We start from the raw sequence: 24391 nt of genomic DNA, 5'->3' as shown, positions 1-24391 counted from the left end.
TGAAGGTGGGGCCTTCTTTCATTTTCATTCATCTGCGACCAAAACAATGCTTTTTGACGTTGATGTGAAGTCATAATAGACGTGTTTGTATGACGTGATTTATATCTTATTTCAGGGAGGGAAAACATTCACCAAAAACAGGAGGTGAAATCAATCAAGGAATCAAGTCAAAATCAAAAATAAATCTTTGTTCCTTCGACAGTTTTCCTTAAGAACCGGATCCAGACTACAATAAAAAAGTATCAAAGTCAAATCATTGCTTCTTGTTTGGCACAATTAACCTTTTACATAATGTAATGAGTAAATTATAAATATTAGGAATTCAAATTATGTTGTAACTGACAGAAAACATACACAGTAGTCTTTCTTTTGGAATTAAAATCCCACAGATTCATTATTACCCGCTGAAAGATCTTGTCAGGCAAGTTTTTCTGGTTAAGTGTTTTGTTTATGATTTGATTGGATTGATGATTTAACCCTGTAAACTATGAATCTCCACACCATGAAGTGTTTATAGGCACTGGATCGATGCACAGCTGGGAGATAACTGCCGTGGTTTGACCAAATGTCTGCATTTGCGTTTAGGAAACTTGGATTCCCGTTTTTGTCCTCAGCGTCTACTGTAGATCTGAATAATCCATCTACAGTGACTGATAGATCTGTCTGAAAAAGTCTCACTGCGCACAAGGTTTAAAGAAATTATTCTTTATTTAGACATGAGTGAAGACTTTTACAGAGCATATTACACATTTTGAACTGAGTCTTTAAATTTGTTCATTATCGCTCCTGATTTCTCTCTCTTTTAGCTCTGTTTCTCGTCCACCAACTCCTGAGGGAAATATCTGTCTCTTTAGCAGCTAAATGCTCCACTATGTTCACCAGCTGGTCTCTTACTTTGTCTGCCTGCTGTTTGGTGCTGAGCAGGAAGCATACTGTGGGTTTTATCAGAGCTTTTTTAGTTAAAAACAAGGCTGATTAAAGCGATGAACAGAAACAGTAAAGTTGCAAAACCAAAACAATGAGCTGAAAGACTCAAAGTGTAATTTTTAGGCATAAAATCCTACAGGAAAGTATCTCACATATGCAAGAGGGAACAAACTTTATTCTAATCAATATCTTGTGGCATTGCTTTGTTTCTTAACACATTTTCAAGACAAAAAAGTTACATTTACAGCCTCTTAAAACTCTCCACTTAAACTCGGGATAATACTAACGAACCGTTCTTGCATACTTGTGTAAACAAAAATAGATATTTTTTGAATCAGTTCAGGTTAAGAGCTTCCAATAGACAACTAATATAGTATCGATCAGTTATTTTGTGAATGTTTACTTTAAGTAATCAGAGAAACTTATGATTTATGTCCAAAGGGAACCTTATTTTTTGGAAACTGGAACTTTTTTTAGGTCTTTATTCTAGTAGTGACTTTTGTTTCTTACCTGTGTAGGAAATAATAGAAAAATGTACTCGTGCTATTTAAAATATGTTTATTTTCTGACTTTTTCCACTAATTTTTGCCTTTTTTCTTTCCGAGATACTAACTACAAGTTTTACACATAAAGTTCTCTAAAACTTATTCAAATAAACAATTAGAGAAGTCACAGAAACACAACATTTTAAGAGGGGTCACATGAAGACCACAGGCAACCAGTACAGCAGTTATACAATGAATTTAAATGTCCAGTAGTCAGTAAAGCTGTGATATATTGGAGGTGGACTGGATCATGTGGGATTTTTAAAAAAAGATAAAGGTCAGCTGCATACAATGAGAGAGGAAAAATGACACTGCGATCTCATTTCTGTCAGACAGTTCAGGAAATAGACAGAGACAGCGAGAGAGTGGCCTTAAACTTAAATGCTATTTCATGCACGCACATACTTTAAAATATGTTGGCGTGGTGCTCAGCACATGGTGCACTCGCTACACTCGCTGAGAGAAGATGACATGCAGAGGAAAAGAGTATATTTGCTCTGCACATGCTCCAGGTGCTTTCCAACTATGTGTCTGCTTACATAACACACAGCATACCTGCAGATAAAGTCTCACCTTTTGTCTTTAAATCAAACTCCAGCTGTAATCCAGCTCTTTTATTAATGTGCAGTGGTGGAAGAAGTATTTAGATCCTTTAGTGAAGTAAAAGTACTAATACCACACTGTGAAAATGCTCCACTACAAGTTAAAGTCCTGCATTCAAAACCTTAAGTACTTAAGTAAAAGTATGTAGGTTTTATCAGCAAAATATCCAAAGTAAAAGTACTCGTAGTGCAGTAAAACGTTCCCTGTCAGTGTTTCTCTATTATATCTGATGTTTCTGGATTAATATTCCTGCTGCAGTAATGTGTGTGTTGCATTTTACTGCTGCAGATGTTTAAGGTTGAGCTAATTTTAATTACATTATACACTGTTGGGTAGTTTAATTTACAGCAATGCATCATGGTCTATAAGATCATCATGTGTTTGTAGCGTCGCTGTCCTGTGAGAACCACGTATCTCTAAAAAATCAACTGTTCATGAGTAAAACAGTAAAACAGTTTTCAGATTTGTGACGATGCATTTTCCAGATAATCCAGGGGGGGTTAAAGAGTTTATTCAGCTTCAGGAGGAGGAGAGTTTTCTCAGCCCATAAAGGAAACACTTCATCCTTCAGTTCATCATAAAAAATCACAACACTGTAACCTGAAAAGTAACTAAAGCTGTCAGACAAATGTAGTGGAGTAAAAATAACATTTGCTTCTGAGATGTAGAGGAGTAGAAATATAAAGCTGCATAAAATGGAAATACTCAAGTGAAGTACAAGTACCTTGGATTTGTACTAGAGTACAGTACTTGAGTAAATACTTAGATACTTTCCATCACTGTTAACATGCATGATGGCTTCGTCAGCTCAGCACACACTCAGGAGTTATTTCATTCAACAAGAGCAAACACACAGAGAGTCGAGGGTAAACAGCTTGATCCGTGTGCTCACAGTGCAGAGCCTGTTCTCCGTCGGGGCAGGGCATCCTGCTCGCCGGTGGACTCGCTCTGTCTCCTTCTGAATGGCCCATGTGTCCGCTGTGTCAGTCTGTAGGGAGAGACGGTCATTTTGTGCACGCACATGTCCACACTTACACACCCAGCAGCCCTGTTTTTATATATATAGATAATGAATAAATTACGAATTTCACAAGCAGTCATATTTTATTGGACATCAAAGGTTAAGTGTCTGTATTCATTTCAGTGTTAGTCACGCTCCAGTTTTGAATATTACAACCAGATAAGCCTTTCTATCTATCTATCTATCTATCTATCTATCTATCTATCTATCTGTGTAACTCCCGCAGGGTGTCAGCTAAAGGGAATGCACCTGAATAATGAAGCTTACAGTGTTATTAATGCAGGTGTGGTGCCGGATCTTTAGGTTGGTCTAAGAGTTGACTGTGTGAAACAGCTAAATTAAGGCCCTGACACTTAATTTTTAAGATAAAGATAGAAATAGAATACAAAGTGTTTACAGAGTTGATATTTCTGCTGCTTGTAGAAAACATCATGAAGTCAGAAAACAAGTTGTTTTTTTTTCTCAGCTGGATAGCAAGGCGTGTTTGAGAGTGCTAATCTGGGTTGTGGATGAAAGTAATTTAATTGGCTCCCAGCGGACCATAAAAATTCTCATTTAAATTTCAAGATAACTGAAAGAAATCATCATTACTGCTCTCATTACTCATTACATCATTACTACACTGGTTGTAAATGGGAAGACCGTACACAAAATGTTTTCTAATGTGACATTTTGATCAGATTTTACTTACATGTTTGGAAGTTTTGTTGTCTTGGGGTCTAAAGGCTTCTCCTGAGGGTTTTCCACCCTGGTCAGAATAAAATATTTGGCAAATTTAACAATATCCGTCTCTGATGTACCTCTTTACTCACTTCAACGTTTCTTTAAAGCCTTCTTTAAAGCCAACTTGCTGACTTAAACTCTTTTTTGCTTTAGAAAGTGACAGCAGTCTACATGTGGTGCCCACATGGAGGACACATTTTTCTCTTTTTCAAGTCTGATGCAACTTCTCTCCCGACTTTGAAAGCAGACTCAAACTCAAGTTTGCTGCAGGCAGGCAGCCATTTGAGAGCAATGTGAAGGTAGTAATCAGTGTGTGAGGGATCATTATGGAAAATCCACAGGAGCCTTCGTTCTCTGAGGCAAAGCTAAATTTACCTCATCTGTCTGTATTTCTGTCTGTCTCTTGATTCTGTATTTCCCTGTCCCTCATCTGCCCCCTCTTGTTTTGCCTCAGGCACCATGAAAGGTTTTAAATGTGTGTGTGTGTGTGTGTGTGTGTGTGTGTGTGTGTGTGAGCTTGTGTGTGTGGTTAGCGGGGTGTGGACTGAGTAGCTTATACACCCAGCCCTAAAATGAGCCTGGAAGCAGTTTTCTATCGTTGCAGCCTATATTTTTTTTTTTTTTGGACATATAGCATTTTTAAAAGATACTGAGGTTGAATTTTGAGCTGGAGTTTATAGCTTTTGGGCATATTATGGAGAAGAAATAAAAATAAATCCATGTCATAGACTTTAAAGTTGTAGAATCAACAGAATTTCAAAATATTTACTTTTTGTAGTCAGACTTGGGGGTTTCTGCACGAGCTTCATTGTTGGAAACATCAAAGTGTTTAATAAGCAGTTTACAGGCTTTAAACAGTAAGGTGTATGAGCTGCGAGACCCACTCAACTTTGATGTTTTTTTTATGGATCTTGCAGCTCATATCCTGACTTGTGGCTCCAAGTGTGCCATCAAGACCAGTTTAAGACAGAAACCTCTCCATCCGCTGCCTAGTTAAACTTTCACCTCTCTTTCCAGCCCTCCTCCTCTTCCTCTTCTTCCTCCTCCTCTGTCACTCCTCCAGGCTGAGCTGAGAGTTGGGACGAGTCGGCTCCTGTCCAAAATGCCAGAAACTTCTCCTTTTCTCCCATTTCTCATGCTAAACTGCTCGTTAACCTCCTCGTTTCTCTTCCTGACTCGGCCTTTCTTTGTGAACTGGTAATTCATCTTTCTTTTGCTCTCCAACAATCTCTCTTTCTTTCCCCCCTTTCCTATCCCTGCTTTTTAAGTGTTTGTCTTGTTATTATACTTCATAAGTCTTTATGTTCTCCCTGAAATTTCCATATAAGCCGTTTTTCCACAATCAGTATCACATAGATATTCTGTATCTGCGTGTCCACTGAAGCTATATGATGCATAGGCTGAATGCTACATCAAATAGAAATCCTCTACATGTCGTGTCACGTCCTTTAACGTTTCACCACAATTTCCCCAGAATTTCAAACGTGTTTGGCATCACTGAAGAGTTCGGGATCTATAAAAAAAAAAAAAAATCTATACACATTCATTCATCCATAGTTTTGAGGGTTTGGGAATGTCTGGCAGATTTTGTGAAGCTAGATGGGCCACCCAATGGGTACTTTACAGAGCTGGGATTTTAGGGTGCAGAATCAGCTCCACCTAGCAGCACACGGTCCAACTTTGGGGCACTTTGAATTGGAACTGAAAGCATGTTTTCTAGCATATTGTTAATGACAAGTCTGGCATGAGTCTGGCTGCAACCTTATTGCCAGACAAGAACGTTGATATTAGACGGTTCTGCAAAATACTAAGTTATGATCAATGAAAAGGTTTTTGTTTGTTTTTTAACCTCCAATGCCAATGTTTTAAAACTTCTCACAGCTACATAAAACACTTGGTTATGGAAAGATCGTGGTTATTGAACATTAATTGCAGGTCTTTCACGGGACTCAAACTTTGGTCTCCTGCATGAAAGTCTGACACACTACAAGGCCACCTAGCACCCGAACCTCACACCCTTACTTTCCACCTCGATAAATATAGGGAACACTACTTCCTGCATTGGCATCGAACGTTGGCATTGGACGTAAAGTGTGAGGAGTGGAATCGTCCAATTTTGACGTACTTCATAGGGACTTGGTGTGCCTGATTTGGGCCTCGGTTGGCCGCCAAGCATTTGAGATACTGTAATGTGTTATCATTTGTTTTTTGACCGCTTAACACCACTAATGGTGTGCTTTGCTGTGGGCTGAACTTTGACATCGGTGAGAAAGGAAAGGGACGTGATGGAGAAAAAACCCTGGAAACCTGATGTCTGGGGGACTTGTGTCGGCATTCTCAGCGAGGTGGTGGCAGTTAGTAACATCGCCTTTTAGGAGAAGGCAGATGGTAAACATATATTGCAAAAATGTTACTTATTAGCTTTAATCCATAATATCAGCAGCGGTATCAACATTTTAAAACCCACATGTCGCTCAAATCATACCTGGCCCATGTCTCTGCATTCCTCTGAAAGAGCAACTCCCCATCACACCTTGCTCTTACATGAACCTTTTTCATTCGAAGAGACATGAACAAGCCCATTCATCCATGCAAAGTTCAGAGTGTGTGTGTGTGTGTGTGTGTGTGTGTATGACTTGTCATTCAAGCGTGTTTCTACTTGGCAAGCATCCGCCTCAGACAGCGGCGCGCCCAAACACGTTTCCCAGAGTGCCTTTTCCAGGGATTAAAACCCTCACTATGGGGTACTCAGCAAGACCTGCACTGACCTAGTTTTTACCCAGCATCCAGCAGGAGGTGAAGGGAGGAATCCTTCAGTGAAAATGAAGGACCGTATTTTGATGGCGTCTGTGTGGTATTTTGGTGCCCAGGGATGCACAGGAGGGAGGTTCGTTCAAATGAGGCAGCACAAAGCGAGTTGTTGTGACCAAGACCTACCACTTTGCACTTGTCGTTGCACGATTATAACAGGGCTCGAGATCTTTACTGATCTTGACAACAAATGTTTAGGGGGGAAAATCCTGCAGCAAACGACCAGATAAACACAGTGAAAGCACACAAGAGAAGACTGATAAGACAGAAGTGCCTTGGAGTGATTTCCAGATGACACTTGAGTTAAAGTGATTTAAACTAGAGAGAGTTGATGGAAAGGGAGAGGAGAGAAGGAGCAGTTTGTGTTGGAGGGAGAAAATTTAAAAAACACAAAGCTGGCAAAACTCTCAGCGCGTGTGAGTAGAAGGGGTGAGGGAGTTCACTAGTTGAGCAAAGGCTGGAGGTGTGTGTGTTTGTGTGTGTGTGTGTGTGTGTGTGTGTGTGTGTAATGGTATTTGATGACCAGTCAGTGTTACAGTGGATAGATGGAAAAAGTTATGCCTGTGTGTGTGTGTGTGTGTGTGTGTGTTGACCCAGTTTATAACGAGCATACACACTCAGGATGAGAGCAGGGTGAGAGACATCAGAAGGCAGCTGTGCTTTTGTTTGACACAAACAGCGTCTCTGCATCTCACAGCTGTGTTTGAGGACAGGAAGTGGACCAAACATTGTTATTTTACCAATATTTAGTCCCACATTATAATAAACTTAATTCTAAATCATTAGAAAATCATTGTAGATATTGACATAAACAGTCACACTACACGGTCCACTCAGAAACTGTTTGGGAGCTTTCAGTCATATCACACAATCTCCCTCCGCAGATAGTCGCCCAGTTGTCATGGAAATGTAGATGCTCAAATTTCCATTTTTTCTGAGCACTTCGAGGACTTCTCGTCCATGTTGGCTTAAAAAGTGAGAATATTATAGATGTTCACTGTTGACTGATTCTGATTGAAGATAATGGAGCTTAAGCTGTCCCATTGCAATCATTGGTTCCTACTTAAGACGTCAATTTTTAAAGGAATAAATCGACATTTTGCGAAAAACACATATTTGCTTTCTTGCCGAGAGTTAGATGAGAAGATTGATACCATTGTCCTGTCTCTGTAGTATATAAAGCTACAGGGAGCAGCAGGTCTTTCCAAGACTGGAAAGCCTGGCTCTGTCCGAGTGCGGCTCACTGATGTGTTTCTAATAGTTTTTAAACAACAATGGAGCTCTATGGCACAGAGGAAGAAGATATATATATTTGTTAGTAGGATACATTCATTGTTGGTTTTGGTCTTTTCAGGGGATTTGTCGACAATAGGAAATTCAGAATACTGCCAGCCTTATCCTTATAGGTATTATGGATATAAAAGCAGCAATTAGCCTAAAATACAGGTATATTCCAGCTGATACTGTAGCCGATGTCAGAGTAACTCTGGTGAAGTCACTGTGGAGGGTCTGGAGGGTCAGTGTGTGTTTGAATACATGTGGGAAGAGTGCGGGTTGTACTCAGTGATCGGTCAGTATGACAGAGTAAGACTGGAAAGTTAGTGTTACTGTGTGTGTGTGTGTGTGTGTGTGCGTGTGTGTGTGTGTTTTGCGGGTGGGATTTTGAACTTTTGGGAAGCTTCAGGAGCCAGACGGGGGGGAATTTGCAAGAAAGGGGGGCCTACGAGAAGACCATTTTCCATTTGTCATCTTCTGGGTCTGTTTTTCTTTATCGTCTCTGTTGGAGGCCAATTCTGTTCATCTGTGTTACTAATTCACACACACACACACACACACACACACACACACGCACACACATGCACTCTAATAGCAGCAGTCAGATAACAACTGACTCATAGTTTTGAACTTTGACTTGGGATGTTTTGCACTCGTTGTAGTCAACATCTCTCTGTCTCCACTGTGACATTTCCTATTTTAACACATTTCCTGCCGTGGCTCTGCATACATTCTGACTTTAAGGCCTTCTTTTATTCAAGTGTGAAACATTAATGGGACTTAAAAGAGGTCTAGGGCCACGGTGTTAAACAGGAAATGGGACATTTAGGTTTGGAAAATGGTTTTGTAATGGATCTGCTGTGATTTTCTTTCACATTCTGACGTTGTTTGTTTATGTATGTGTGTTCTTGTCCTCGCCTGTGGGTGGAGAGTAAACACACAGCCCTGCTGGTTGTCACGCCTACTGTTATTCTCTCTCACATCCTGTTGTTTACATCCGTTACCCATCTCTCCACCCCAGTAACATTTTTGTTTAAAGAAAGGATTCAAATATATGATAATATCAAGGCACATGTTGTTATTTTTGTATATTCAGGAGCTTTAAAAGTTTTAATGCCATTTTTTGTTTTTCCTCAGCTGGACAATATATGGAATCAAACATATTGCATGCTAGCTACAATTGGCTGATGTTGAATATAAATTTCTTTTGGGTTTTTTGGGACAAATTCCTTCCCCAGATACACCTCGAACTAAAGTATCTGATTAGTCACTTTTCCCTTTGACCCAGAGAAGAAAATCTGCCTTGAGGGGTGGGTGAAGTATCCACCTCAGTGCTCAGCAGGAATAGGAGTGAGACATTATGCTTGGGACTCAAATATAGAATATATTATAATGATGTCCGATACCCAGCTCTAACCAGGAACCAGCTACTACCTTTAAACATTAATGAGAGCCAATCAATGAAACGATCGACAGAAAATTAACTATTCAACTACTTTGATAACCGGTGACCATTTTTCAAGTAAAAATGCCAAACATTTCCTCGTTCCAACCTCTCAGTTGTGAGGATTTGCTCCTTTTCTTTGTTTTAAGTGATAATAAACTGAATATTTTAGGGTTTTGGACTGTTGGTCACGTCAGGATTTCGCTGTTAGCGGAGAAATTCTTTGTTGCTTTTCTTCCTTCCGTGACTGTTCTGCTTTTTCCTGGTGCATTTATGGCGTCCTTGATTAGTAGATAGGTTTGGCAAATCGAGCTGGGATCGATTTCTTGAATCTAGGTCAGGGAGTGTCTGAGTTGTACTCTTAGAGTCTTGTGAGAACCAGTTCGAGTCTCCCATGGAATGAGGGCATTTTTGTTAAGCGAGGTCATTTTGGCCGGACTTCAGTTCTTCAAGGGAAATCAGACATTATGGAACAAATGATGTCAATAAGACAGATGTGTGTTTGTGTGTCTGCATGTGGAGACAAGCAGCCAGAGACTGTAAGCAATGTGTTAGGACACATAAAGCTACACCCTGTGAGTGCTCCAACACAGTCCAGACATGAGGCATCGGTGCTGGGCTCACCTCCTGCAGTCCCCCCCCCCCCCCGATAAGACCCAGATAGCAGAAGCCCTGTGTTTTGTCTTGTTATGCTGACACACGCAATATCAATGCCACAGCAAAGACAGCGTACCAAGTCTCAATGCTGTTACCACAAATGATAAGTGGTTCCAGAGTGATATATAGTCCTGTTGACTATCATGGTTATCTGATGCATGTTTTGGCTCAGCTGAAATCTGGCAAACATCTAATGGTTGTAGTTGTTTTAAGGAGATTTGTATTGGCAGCTTGTGTTGCGTTTGATCATACATACGTTACTTACTAATGTATGAACATTAAACTGCTGTTTTTATGCATGCTAGGCTCTTGTATCTCCCCAGAGATTGAATCCTAATGACTTTGGTGATCTCCTGGGATCTCCTCTTTGGGATAGGGTGTTTATTTTGTTTTATTTTGCCCTAACCAAAACATTACAAATTCATCTCGTCAACGTCCTTTTCAGTTGATTTGGAAGTTGACGCGGAAAAAGTTAACTTAATGAGTAGTTTTCACAATAATTGAAGACATACGCCGATTTAAGAGTTGTTATTTCTTATAAGAAAGCCAACCTGTAATCTTAATCCACCTAACAAAAAAAGCTCTTTTGTCAAATTTCCATCTTCCTCTGCTTTACTTTGAGTTTAATGCTAACGTTGCATGCTGAGATGCTAAAGTTAAGCATGCTACACTAACACACTAATGTTAGCATTCAGCTCAAAACAGCTGAGTACAGGTTCGACTGATGAAAAGCTGAGCCTGTCAAGTGGAATATGAGATGTTAAAATGGCCAACGTACAGAGGATCAAACTTTTTGATTTAGGTAACAACATGATGTTTCTTCTGAGACTACCCTCAGGACAAACTCTTACATTTTGACACTGGAATAAAAGACAAAATCTTTGTAATATTTAGAAACCTCTTGGATTTAAAATGTTTTTTAGGTCAAAAGCTGCTGCCATGTTTGGAGCAAAAATGTTGGTATTGTGATTAGCCGTGCAGACTGCTCAAACCCCAGTTTCCTGGCTCTATTTGGTTTTTGCAAGTTATGACGAGTATTAAAGATTGTATTTAGAGCCAGTGAAGGAATCCCTGCCGCTCTGCAGATAAAGTTTCTACACGTGTACTTCAGCTAAGTGTTAAAACAGCTTGCACACATTGTTTGCATTCCAGCAGATAGGCTACTTGCTGCAATTTGGCTTACAGCTGCAGGAGTGAGATGCACCGGTTTCAGTCATGAATGCTAAAACTGAGGTTCAAATATGCAAATGTTGTGCTCTTTTTATCTTGAAGTGTTTTGGGAATGTCACCAGAGAGCGAGAACTGGGGGAGATTAGCTTAGAAGGCAGAGGAGCTGGATCGTACGAGAATCTTAGACCGGCTGAGAAACTGAGGCTAGAGAACAAGAATGAATAACATTTTCCCCGTATGTGCCAAAATACCATTGGGCAAGGTATTTAAACAAGCAGGGCATTGGTGGACTTTCCCTGTATAATAATTAATATAAGTATTTTAAGAAGTATTATTGTGGCTTCATAGAAATAACCTGGAATTGTACTTTATGTCTTTGCTTCATTTAGGCCTCATATTCAGAAACCGGCAACAAAACTGAAACTGAAATTGGGTTTTTATTTTAGTAACAAGGCTTGTTTCCACTACCTTCTTGTCTGTGCTCGAATATGGGGATGTATGCATCTTCTCAGTGCATGCTTTGGATATTTTATATCATGGATATTTTTAGACCAAGCTTGAATAAAACTCTTGTCTTGCAAAATAGATTTTAATCTCAGCGAGGATTTCCCAGGTAAACTAAGATAGGTTTTACTCTCTAGTAAGACACGCTTTATAGGCAAGGCAAATACATCTATATAAATTAATTCAAGAGGCAGTTTCAAAGTGCTTTACAAACATTTAAACTTTAAAAGGACTGAATAAAAGAAAGTGTGAATGTGTATACAAAGTTAGAGGAAATATTGAAAGAAAAAATTTAAAGACATAAAACTAAATTTAAGACAAACTAAATTTTAAGCAATAAACACAACATTAAAAGGCAGCAGAAAATAACAGGTTTTAAGCCTGTTCTTAGAAATTATAAGTTTACTTTAAGATGTAATAAAGCATTTACTAATGTTTTATAGATCAGTTAAACTATTAAGAACAACTGGGTTGCCAGGTTGTGACTGTTTTAATTTTAATTAAATTTTAATTTAATTTTAATTCTCTTTAATTTAAGTTTCCTCCAATGGAGAGTTTAAGCTGTGATCTTATTTACAACTAATTAAAATTTAAAACTGCAGACTGTAATTATTGAAAGAAACCTTTTATAACATTTATAATGAAAGATGACTTACTAACGTTTGTTGATGGCTTATGGTGGTTTTTTTGTAGCCTGTATTTGTTTACATTTTTGCAAATTGGCTACATTAAAAGTACGCCGAATTAGCTATTAGCAGCGCTTGTTTGCAATGTACCCATAGATATACAGACAACTATCACTGGATTACTTTGATTATGAAGAAAACTTAAAAATGTAATGTTTCTCAGGCTAGTTCTGGAGTTATAAGGAGCTTTTTTTCTATTATTTCCAAGCACATGTATGGACCTTTATTTGCAATGGAGAGAAGAAGTATGATTATTGACGTTAACTGCAGCAGTTGGGTGCTAAGGGTTTTAAAGTACAGCAGCAGATAAAGAGGTCTTGTAGTACAATATTCTTGCAGATAAATGGTCAGATATCTCCAAAATGTATTACTGGTTATCTGGTTATGATGGGACACATGTTGGTAATTTGCGATAGTCTAGTGGCTGATACAAGCCTACAATCTGGATCCAAATCAAACAAATGAGTCATTCAGTTTATCTTGACATAAACTCGTGTGTGTGTGTGTGTGTGTGTGTGTGTGTTTTTTATTAGCGTGTTTGCAAGATGTGTGTTCTCATGTGATGTGAAGTTGTATCATCAGCAAAAGTACACACAGAAGAGTCCAGGGCAAGGTACACACATACTAAAACACACACTCGAGGGAGATGACCCTTGGGCCTGTGTGGGTTTGTGTCAGGCCTGTTTTTTCCCATTGTACTCTTTCACATCTGGTTTTGCCTTTTCAGGGGAGGAAGGTGTTACATCATCAGACTTTCCTTTCGTCCTACATACTTCCTCCTAGACCTCTGGCCATTAAGGGTTAAAACAGATCCTACTTTAGTGAAGTTAGAGGAGGACATTCCTTCCACCCCTCTCCCACTCCCAGACCGTTAATTTAACTGCGAACTAGTGACCAACACAGCTGTCGAGTCTTTTATCGTCAAGCCTTACGACTCATGACTCAGCCTGCTAACTAGTTTTTTAGGAAGCAGGACTATTGGTGGTTTTCCTCGCGAGTTGATAGGAACGCAAATACAAGCGTATTTCATGTGTTCTTTTGGTGCTCCATGTAAACATTGTTAGCATACAAGTAAAGTGTTGTGGTGAAATTTCTTTCATGATTCAAAAATGTGAAAGAAATGAGCAGCAGTCCTTTTTTTAAGTAAAATAATTACCTTCACATGTTTGTGATTGCTTCCTAACAAGTATTCTTAAAAAAGGTTTCGATATCCGTGCCAATATGAAATATTTTTTTTAGATGGTCCACCACTTTGGTTCAGACTGAAATATCTCGACAGCTACTGGATGCATCGCCATTAAATTTTGTACACATGAGGATAAATCCCGCTGACTTTGATGATCTCCTGACAACTATTGGATGGATTGCCGTAAAATTTGGTTCAGACATTCATGTTCCCCTCAGGATGAATTGTAACCTAACCCTCTTGCACCATCATCAGGTCAAAAGTTTAATTTGTCGAATATTTTGGTTTCTAACCAAATACCTGCAAAACTAATGACATTCCCATCAGCCTCAGCTGTACTTTGTGTTTACTGCTAATTAACAAATACTAGCATGCTAACTTGCTAATCAAAGATAGTGTACATGATAAGCATTATACCTGCTAAACATCAGCATGTTAGCATTAGCATTTAGCTCAAAGTACTGTGTGTCTATGTACAGCCTCACAGAGCCTGGCAGTAGACTCTTTGTCTTGTTTTATCCATAATGCCCAATGTCACCATTTCTCAGCTCAAACTCGGCTAATAATATTTCTCCACACGCAGCTCTGCCTCTTATTGTTCAACAGACTTTTCTGACCTAGTTTGGAGTCTTCCCTTCATCAGTATTTGTCTGATTTGATTAAGATCAGACGTATTAAAAGCAAAGCTAAGCTTCTGCAGGGGTTGTCTCTCTTTGGCTGACGTAGCATTTCTGTGTGCAACACTCACATTTCCTCTTCTGTCTAGAGCCTTCATTGTGGCTTCATTAAAAGATTACAATCTGCACTTTCAGCTATGTTCTCTGCTTGTTTCGATGTATTATCGGCGAATTGTTATTTAGAAAAATATGAGAATACCCTCTTTGTTATCACCACTGCTCCCTCAGAGTAATGACCTACTGATTCTTGCCCTAGTTCCAGTTTAAACTCCCAGTTTTCCCATTTAGGCTTCAACTCTCGAGGTTCTGTTTCCCAGCTGGAGAGTGTCGACTTACAGTTGGCCCTGAATAACACCTCAGTGTTGGGCTGCAAAGACAAAGAGGTTTCTGTTGTGTGTGATGAGTTACACCCGGCCAGTGACCGGCCCTGCAGTCTACTGCCCTGCATCACATTTTTATTCTTCCATACACACTTAAACACAACCACAACCACCCACTCCCACTGCTAAAATGACAGGGAGCGTATAAATCCTCACTATGCGTCTTTGGTGTGGTTCTGTTTTCATGCAGGCAGAGTTGGACCTCTCCCATTTCCTTTTCTTAAACAAGATGAGGCTTTATTCCCGTTCTGTGTCCTCATGTTAGGTGGATATTTGTTTATTTGTGTTCAAATTTAAATTGATTTTAGAGCTTTTCTGCTGTATTGTAAAGCAGAGAGCAGCAGGACTGAGCCATAGAGAGAGAAAAAGGTGATGTCAAAGGTCATATAAACCAGATTTTAACCCACAAAATGTGGCTTAGTTTTTTTTTTTTAAAGATAGGTTTTGTATGTAATTACTCCTCCTTAAAAACTACACCCTCTTATTCATCATGATGTTTTCGCCTCCTTTTGAAACCCAATCTAATTTTCTTACTTAATTTTAGGCCTGATAATTTGAAAACGTGCCAGAATTGCACAAAATATCCTGATAATCTGTACATGGACCAGCAAATGCTAGAACATTTGTTTAACTTATATATTTCAATTGATATAGTGTCCATTTTGTTATCACAGCCTGTTTCTGGCACTGAACAGTCGAGTTCAAGTTCACGCCAGAGGGGCGAATTCTTCTGTATTCTTTCCTGAGAATTCAAAGTAAAATAAACAGCGACTTCAGGGTTTAGCTAACGATGAAACTGACAGTCTTCATATTATAGTGTGTGCAATACAAAAGAAAATGTGATTCACTTTCCACTAATCACACGCTTCATGCAATCTGAATATCTTTTAATCTGCCAATACAGGAAGAATACCAGATCTCAACTGTGCAAGTGAAGATCTTTAGCTTCTAGATAAGCGTGATGTAACATATGATTCAAAGCCATACTTATAACTTGATTAAATGCTTACTTTTAATGGTGTTAACTTTACATTTTTAACATTTTTCCTGGAGACCTACAGTACAGCAATTATATTGTATAGAGCAACAACTGGTATTTTACTCATTTGAGCTGACATTATGATTACTGTCATCATCACAGCAAGACCCGTAACTGTCAGCGTGTGCGCGCTTTAAGACGTATGATAATATCAGCAACAGTTTGGCACGTAAGATGGCTTTTGGCAACCGTGGAGATGTGGTTACCAGGAGACACTGGGGGGGGGGGGTTGCGCTGTAATGACATATACATATGCACACACACTTAAACATGCATTCATACACACACATATGCACACACACTTAAACATGCATTCATATCATGGCTCGTTCACGCTGATGGCTATTCTAAAAGATGGAAATGGACCAATTGGTTGATAAATAATGTAAATATTTGTCTTTCCCCCTTGAATGGGTTCACGGTATGCTGTCTGTGTTTGCATTACACACACACACACACACGCACACGCAGAGGCCTGAAACCAGGCCATTTAGGGAAGCACACAGCGGCAGGAGTGTGCTGTGTGTTTACGGAGTGAAGAGGTCATTTCACTGTGTGTGTGCATGTGTGTGCGTGCGTGTGCGTGAAAGGAAAATGCTCGAAGTCAAGACTCGTCTCTCTCTCTCTCGGCCTGTAATGTAAGCCACATGCTTGGCGTTCGGCCGTCCACCCTCCTCCTGTTTCTTCCCGTCCTCCATCTTGATTTCACTCTCACTTTATCCATGTATCCGTTCGTCCATACGTCAAACGTTTGTCATTCTGATGTTACGTAACTAAACACATTTTGTCTGAGCTGTAGATGTGGCTGTAGATTTGCTCTTTTCTGAGTCAGCAGTTCAGAATGCCACAGTTCCATGTGTGTTTGATTTTAATTGTTTATTTCCTTCTCATTGGCCGAGCCCCGAGTGTTCCGACTGGGCTAATATTCCATTGGACACATTCAGCGTATTCTGCCCGGCAACAAAACTTTTGAGCAGTTGAAGTTACATCACAAATATTTTCATGTTCTCTTGAGTTCGAGTGAGGACGGGGCTGGAAAGAGAAAAGGTTTCATTTTGTAGTTTTTTATGTGAATGTCACACATTTTGCATTACAAAATTAATCTTTAATGATCCCTGTGGAGAAAAATACGCTGTTGCTGAAGACGTATAATAAGAGACAGACAAAAATGTATTTATGAAGTAGACATATAGGTGTAAACATAATGTTTCAACACAATATATGTGTATATAACACTTTGTGTGATAGTATGACTGTATACTGTGTTATACATTGACTGGAGAGCAAGATTTTCATTGTATGGAAATGCACTGGTGGCATTTTTTTAAAGCATATGACGATAAATTTCAGGAAAAAAGAAAAAGTTGAACAGAAACTATTGAATAAAGATGAGCTGCATGCAAAAAAAAAATGACAGCAGTAGACTATGTGGCATAAAATTGCCAAAAATGTGTGATTTATACTATATTTACCAAAATGTATAATATATGTCACATATTAGAGCCCAGGGTACGGAGGTTCATCAGTGACAAAACAATTTAGCGAGCAGAAGATTTGCGATTTCACACTAGTTAACAGTTTGAAGAACAAGAAAAAGATATTTGTTATGTAATAAATTACATAATATGAACACCAAAAGTATGAGCCATTTTTAACCATTCACTTATGTACCTGGAATTGGATTTTTTCCCCCAAAAAAGTTTATTTATCGAGTTTCCAAACATGCTAGCAAGTAGCATGTTGAGCTTCAATTTAGATTTTAAATTAATATAAAACAGAACAGGTAAAGGAATAACATACACATACAAAAAAGGGAATTTGGTCACCTATGACAAATAAAGTCATCTAGTGACATGGCTAATATAAGAATATATTTGTATAGACATATATAAACATATGTGGTGCCTTACACAACAATAAAAGACTAAATAAGTTAAGGGAGTGGATTTTATTTGCCACACCCTATGCATGGATGAAGGCATGTTGATTTCCTTTTTAAAAAATATTTTATAGATTTTAAAATATTTTTTAATACTTTACAACTTGTGCTGTTCCAGTGATAACTCTTACGTGTATCATACTTTTTCGAATATTGTATTACTAAACAGCCAAAATGGGGTGAGAGTAGCCTAGTTCACCTATTGACCTAAAATTCAACTTTTGATTGAAATCATTTCTTAGATTAAAGTGTCATTTTTCTTGGTACCAGCACAACAAACGGCCTTATTCTGTCTTTTTTTCAAAAATATTGAAGATATAAGGAAAGTAAATGAAGAAAGAAAATGGCACTCAGCTGAAACAATTAACAGAAAATGAATAAGCAACAAAAACATAAACCATCCTCTGGTTTCAGCTTCTCCAATGTGAGGATTTGCTGCTTTTCTCTGTTTCATATAATTGTAAACTGAATATTTTGGGGGGGTTTGGACTGTTGGTCGGACGAAACAAGACATATGAACACAAATTGTGGTGGACATTTTTCACTTTTTTGTAACATTTAACAACGATTAATCGACTAATTGAGAAATATTCTGGAGATGAATCGATAATGAAAATACTTGCACACCTTAGGGCGGATTTTTATTGGTAGTGATGATTTGCTAAAAGCAGTAGTTAGAGGTCTCTACCGGTTTCATGTTAAATATTCAAAGAAGTACAGATATACAACTGCATGTACTTTACACACAAAGAGGATATGCATGTCAGTATGTAATCAACACATCCTCAGCAGGGCTTTGCTTTGACTGCCTTTTGTTTATGTTAGTCTCAACACCTGAGCATGGAGGAAGATCTATGCACACACTCATCTTGTTGAGACGGCAGGAAAGAAGAAGAAGAAAGAATGCAGCAGCAGGAATGTGGTGAATGAGGAGGAGAGACGATGGGAGGGGGATGAAAGAGGAGGATAAGGGTAGGGGGGAGAAGGAGGAGGGCTTGTCTGTTAACTTCTGTTTTTGTAAATTTATCACCACACTGAGAATCACACACACACACACACAGAAAGAGAAATTGAATGGGTGAGATTATGAGTCTTTCAGTGAAAATGGCTTTTAATTGGCTGCTTTAGTGTTCCCTTGGGGAAAACTTCAAGAAAAGGTGGCAATAAAAATATTTAACAGTCTCTAACTACAGGCAGGCTGTCATAGACTCTAACTATGTAGCTTTATATAATTATCTGTCTGTCTTGCATGTGGCCTTGTCTCTCATGGCTTCAAATTTATATTTTATGCTTGTATTAAATATCCCCAAAGATATTTATAGTATTTTCTCTCTCCTTTGTGCAGCACTTCTCCGAGTTCCTAGATGACCTCTCCCAGGATGCTTTGCTGGGCCAGCTGCTCAGCGACCCCTTCCTGTCCGGAGTGAGAGGCGGCGTGGAAGCCATGGAGGGGGAGGACGGAGGCAGCCTGTCCCCGTCTTCCCCTCTTCCCCCGCACATCACGGCCGAGCACAGCTACTCGCTGTGCGGTGACAGCCGACCGCAGTCGCCCCTGTCGCACCTGACCGGAGAGCAAGGCAGTGAAGCAGGTGAGACACAATCTTATTCCTACAAATGAAAAGTTCAGTTCATGAGGAATAAAAAGCACCCTTGCTTAATTCAATACACTCGGAGGTTTTACTGGTTTTGCTTTATAAATCTGTAGTAAGTCATTAGTAAGAACAACCTTTGGGTTGCCAGATTGTGAAATATCCTCTTCCAGCATAACATAGACTTAGGAGCAGTGTGTAGGATTTAGTGGCATCTAGTGGTGAAATTGCAACCATTTGAATACCGCTCGCCTCACCCTCCCCTTCCAAGCGTGTAGGAGAAACTACGGTGGCCACAAAACTCGCGAAAAACACGAACAGCCTTATCTAGAGCCAGTGTGTGGTTTGTCCGTTCTGGGCTACTGTAGAAACATGGCGGTGCAACATGGCAGCCTCCGTTGAAGGGGACCCGCACCCTCTGTAGATAGAAACGGCTTATGCTAAGGTAATGAAAACACAGCAATTCTTATTTTCAGGTGATTATACACTAATGAAAACATACTTATGAATATCATTATATTCCATTTCTGCCAATAGCTCCTCCTAAATGTTACACACTGGACCTTTTTAAGTCAGCTGTAAATGTTATTAATGCAGTTCAAATGTTATGAAGTCATTAATAAAGGGTTCTTACGCGACACTAATCAGCCAAGTCTGCAGTTGTATATGTTAATAAGTTGTTAATAAATGGATTTTGCCTCTTTTCAGACGTGGTCAAACTGCCCATTGAAGGTCTTCCTGAGATATTAAAGAGCTTGATGAACAGACAAGTTATACACCATCAGTTATAATGCAACTGCAGACTTGATTGGTCGTTGTAGTGGAAGGACCCTTGATTTAATAACATTCATACCCGTAACAACATTTACAATTGACTTAATAATTCTATGTCATGCTGGAGAAATGTTTGAAAACATCAACAAAGTCCTTGCACACCTTAAAAGTCTTAATAGCAGGTGTGTAGAACCAAAAAGTCAGTGAATAGAGAAGGAATGGGGTCAAATGAATCTACCAACCAAACTAACTAAATAAACTGAGTGAATGACAGCGTGCAGGATTTCTGACTTCTTCTCACTCAAAAGATTATAAAGTGGAAATAGTCATTGGCACAAGGGGATCAAAACATAAACTATAGAACATCTGAGTCCTTCAAAATGGAGAGGCGTATTTCAGATGTTGGCTGACTGATGAAATGTATGAAAAAGGAGTCGATTTAAAATCACAAAAACACTAACAGGAGTACGTGTTGCCTCTTCTGCGTCAGAGTCCGATGGGGATTCAGCTGACTGGCCCATGGAGCAGGAGGAGGCTATTGACAGCCTCCTGTGTGAGACTCCTTCCCTCCTCCCCACCCTCTCCCTCTCTCTGGCCTCAGGGCCCCAAGCACCTGAGAGCCCTGCTGTGGCCCCTGCTGCTACCGCCGCGACCCCAGCTCAGACCGCAGTCAACAGCCACAACCAGGGCAAAGGCATCAAGGTGAGAGCTCGGGGACTAATGATGGTATTTGTGGTGATTTTTCACCGTTTGTCTTTTTTAATATTTCCCGTCACTGTTTCTCTCTCTACAGATAAAGGAGGAGAATATCATCCCCCAGATTAAACTGGAACCTCATGAAGTGGACCAGTTTCTCAATCTTTCCCCCAAAGGTCTGAATTTGAACTTTTCCCTCTCTTCCTCTTTGTCTTGCTGTTGCATGTCTGATGCTACGATGACCCCTACAGGCTATTTGTTCAGAGAGTTGATAACTGATGCAGTCTGTTTATTTTCAATGCTAGTATCAGCAATAAGACTTGAAGAAGGCAGAAGACTTCAATACTTAAATACATTTTCATCTTAAAATAGTTCCTCATATGTCAAGGAGTTGTAATTTCTGCTTCTCTTGCACTCATTTTCTCTCTGGATGCGACCAAATAAAGTAGAGCTAATCAGCTAACCGTGGTGTTTCAGGTCTGGAGTCTCTGCAGATGCCTCCCACTCCTCCCAGTTCCCACGGCAGCGACTCGGAGGGCAGCCAGAGCCCCGTCCACGCCCCGCCTGGCCTGTCCTGCCCCACCTCCCCCACCAGCCCTCCCCCATCCCAGGCCAGCCTGAAGGTGTCGCCTCGCGCTGCTTCCTGCCTCTCTAACTCCCCTCTGCTCACCGCTCCTCATGTAAGTAATGTCTGATATACACGGTCTTCATTTGTATGTAGTGCAGCGATCTGCCTTATAATGAAGGAATACTGCACTTAGAATTTATGTTTTTAAAGTAATATAATGTAGTGATTTCCTTGAGTCCACAAGTTACCTGTTAAAATATAGAAATCCAGCTGTATGTACAACACACACAGATATATGTCAGTATGTTATCAGCACAAGGATTTCCCCCAAAACTTGGAAGAATGATGCCCCAACTCCATGCACTCCTGTGCTTTCAAGTGCTCTGCAGTTATGGATCAAATAAAAAATGTTAATAACCAGTCTTGTCTACATTGTCACAAGGTTATACGACATGAAATGTTTCCTCCTGTTCTTCCTCCACAATCCAGAACAAAATAATAGATTTTCCACCAATTTGAGTTTCTTGTGGACATCTTTTCAGTTTTAGTTTTGATCATACAAACGCGGCGGTCTCCCCTTGAGTTTACATTTCTGTAACTTGATACTCATCTGAGACTCCATTATTAATATTTTTTGTTTCAACATGAGACGTCCACTTATTTGGAGTGACGGGAGAGACGTGCATTCACCAAATGACTGCTAATAATGAACTTTTTTTTCACAATCCATCTTCTTGTCTCTTTAGTGGCTCTGGCAAACATTTCATGGGTCATAACGATTGAATTTCTCTTTTCTTGTGTGTAGAAACTGCAGGGGTCGGGCCCGTTGATCCTGACTGAGGAGGAGCGTCGTACGCTGGTGGCTGAAGGTTACCCAGTTCCCACCAAACTGCCGCTCACCAAAGCTGAGGAGAAGGCGCTGAAGAAGATCCGCAGGAAGATCAAAAATAAGGTATAAATTACTGTCAGACTGATATATCATGCCAGTATATTGACATCCATATTATTAATGTAAAATCACGGTCAGTACCACAAATATGTTGTTTCAATGAAGTGTTTCATTTTTGAAAAGAAAAGATGCTCTGATAAGAATAGGAGATGTAAGATGTAGGGGATGTATGTAAATTCTATATAAAATTCACCAAATAATTGGGAGAGATATTGATCGTGTTCTTTCTGAGCAAGCAGCCATTCTTAAAAAAGTTAAAGTATAGATTAAAAATTAGGAATACTCAGATGAAAGATTGAAAGTAGTGACAGAAAAATCTAACTTTCCTTTTCTGTATGCACCTGTTTTATTACCCTGACAAGAGTAGATTAGAGATATAAATGTTTTAATGAATGAATGTCAACCTCAACTTTACCAAATATTAGTATGTGTCTTTAAATCCACATACTGGTTGAACTCTGAAACACAAACCCACACACATACAGCAAACCTACGTGCTTCTTGCTCTTAATGTATTCCTTCGTCTTCTCTCTCGGTGTCTTAGATTTCGGCTCAGGAGAGCCGCAGGAAGAAGAAAGAGTACATGGACACTCTGGAGAAGAAGTAAGTCCTCCTCCTCTTCGTCTTCATCATATCAGAAAGACTGGGATATAAAAAATGGCTGAATCACTGAATCAGCATGTTGACTTTTGCTCTTGTTTTCTGCTCATTTTATTTATTAATGTCTCATTTGGATTTACTGCAACTCCGTTACTGATTTTTCTTCCAGTGAACAAAAGAAATCATCCTCTGTTTTAAACTATTTAAATTATTTCTTGTTTTATGAGCAAACCTTGAAGCAAAGATATTATTATTAGGTTGAAATTAAGAATTATGAGTGTGTGCAGAACAAAAGCAGCAGATTCTAATGTGACAAAGAGAAACTTTGTCGGCTGCAAAACGGCAACTACAAATGTTGTAAGAAACAAATCAAATATTAAAAAATGAAACATTTGCAGCATAAACAAAAAAGAGGTAGTCATCTACACATGCCAGATAGATATATGAAAAATTATCTACACTGTTTGAGAGCAGCCATGTCCGGTCACTGACTCTGCAGTACTCCTGTCTGACCACAGGGTGGAGACCTGCTCCAACGAAAACAACGAGCTGCGCAGGAAAGTGGAAACTCTGGAGTGTACAAACAAGTAAGATACTATACAGTCAATGTACAGTGCACACATACTCTACACACACATTAATACACTCACTTCACATGTGATTGACTTGATATACAGTTAAGGTCCTGACATGTCCTGAAAGATGTATTTTACACACATTCGATTAAAGTAGTTCAAGGAGACTTTGGAGTAAGAAAGGTTCAGGAAACATTGCCAAAGTCTAACAATAAGATTGTTTAATAGCTAGAACTTTTAAACTTTCCTACATAACTGTATCATATCAGCAATACAGGTAATAATCAGTGCATGCAATTGAGTATTTCCTGATAAAGCTAGGTGTATTTATCTCGTTTTCTTGCAGTAAACGGATGAAAAGCTTGTACAGTTTTTAGGAAAAGACAAGAAAGATTTATAGATTTCTGTCAGTCGTGACACAGAGGAGTGAGCTACAGGAGCGGTGACAAGTTTGACTCCCGTCAGTCACAATAATTCAATGGTGACAATCAAAACAGCAGGAAATTGAGGGAGTGATTCAGACCTAAAAACGTCCCTCCCTGGATATGAGCCTGTGTTGACACATCCTCTGGGATTTCACTTTCAACTCCATGCCTTTATTCCCCCTTTTTATTTTTTTACAATCCTTTTGTTTTAATTTCACACAGTGTAGCTGAGAGGAACAGGGAGGACGTGTTGGGAAAACACTGACTGAATTTTATTATTCGCAAATAACGCCGAATCAAAAGATCCCTGTAGATCTGTTCAGATGCAATTTTGCACCCATGCATAATCATGAGGCTATTTTAATGTAAAATGCTCAAGCTGCTTTAACTAGAGTGTGTTGTTTGCTCTCGTTAAGCATGGATGAACTGTGTGTGTGTGCGATGAACCCAGTGAGTGCAGTGTGTATAGCTGACTGGAACACAGCTGTTTGGGTCTTGTTTTCCACTCAGTGGTTAAAGTGGGCTTTATCGTCACTGTCTGAAAGTTAAATGAACCAGTTACATTTGTGTGTGTGTGTGTGTGTGTGTGTGTGTGTGTGTGTTGACGCTGGTGCACCTGGATAGCGTG

General features: G+C 39.4%; 1 protein-coding gene across 2 annotated transcripts in view; it reads left to right on the top strand.

Annotated features, from left to right (window-relative positions):
- Positions 1–24391, top strand: part of creb3l2 (cAMP responsive element binding protein 3-like 2) — a 39881-nt gene that overhangs the window by 6475 nt on the left and 9015 nt on the right. For both annotated transcript variants that reach the window (XM_044186155.1, XM_044186154.1), the window contains exons 2-8: positions 18933–19176; positions 20441–20652; positions 20744–20822; positions 21124–21326; positions 22020–22166; positions 22708–22766; positions 23282–23350. In XM_044186155.1, the coding sequence (XP_044042090.1) occupies positions 18933–19176; positions 20441–20652; positions 20744–20822; positions 21124–21326; positions 22020–22166; positions 22708–22766; positions 23282–23350 (1013 nt within the window). The remainder of the gene's footprint in view (positions 1–18932; positions 19177–20440; positions 20653–20743; positions 20823–21123; positions 21327–22019; positions 22167–22707; positions 22767–23281; positions 23351–24391) is intronic.

Source organism: Siniperca chuatsi, linkage group LG23 (assembly GCF_020085105.1).
Source record: "Siniperca chuatsi isolate FFG_IHB_CAS linkage group LG23, ASM2008510v1, whole genome shotgun sequence".
Classification (NCBI taxonomy): Eukaryota; Metazoa; Chordata; class Actinopteri; order Centrarchiformes; family Sinipercidae; genus Siniperca; species Siniperca chuatsi.
This window is presented reverse-complemented; position numbering and strand designations above follow the sequence as displayed.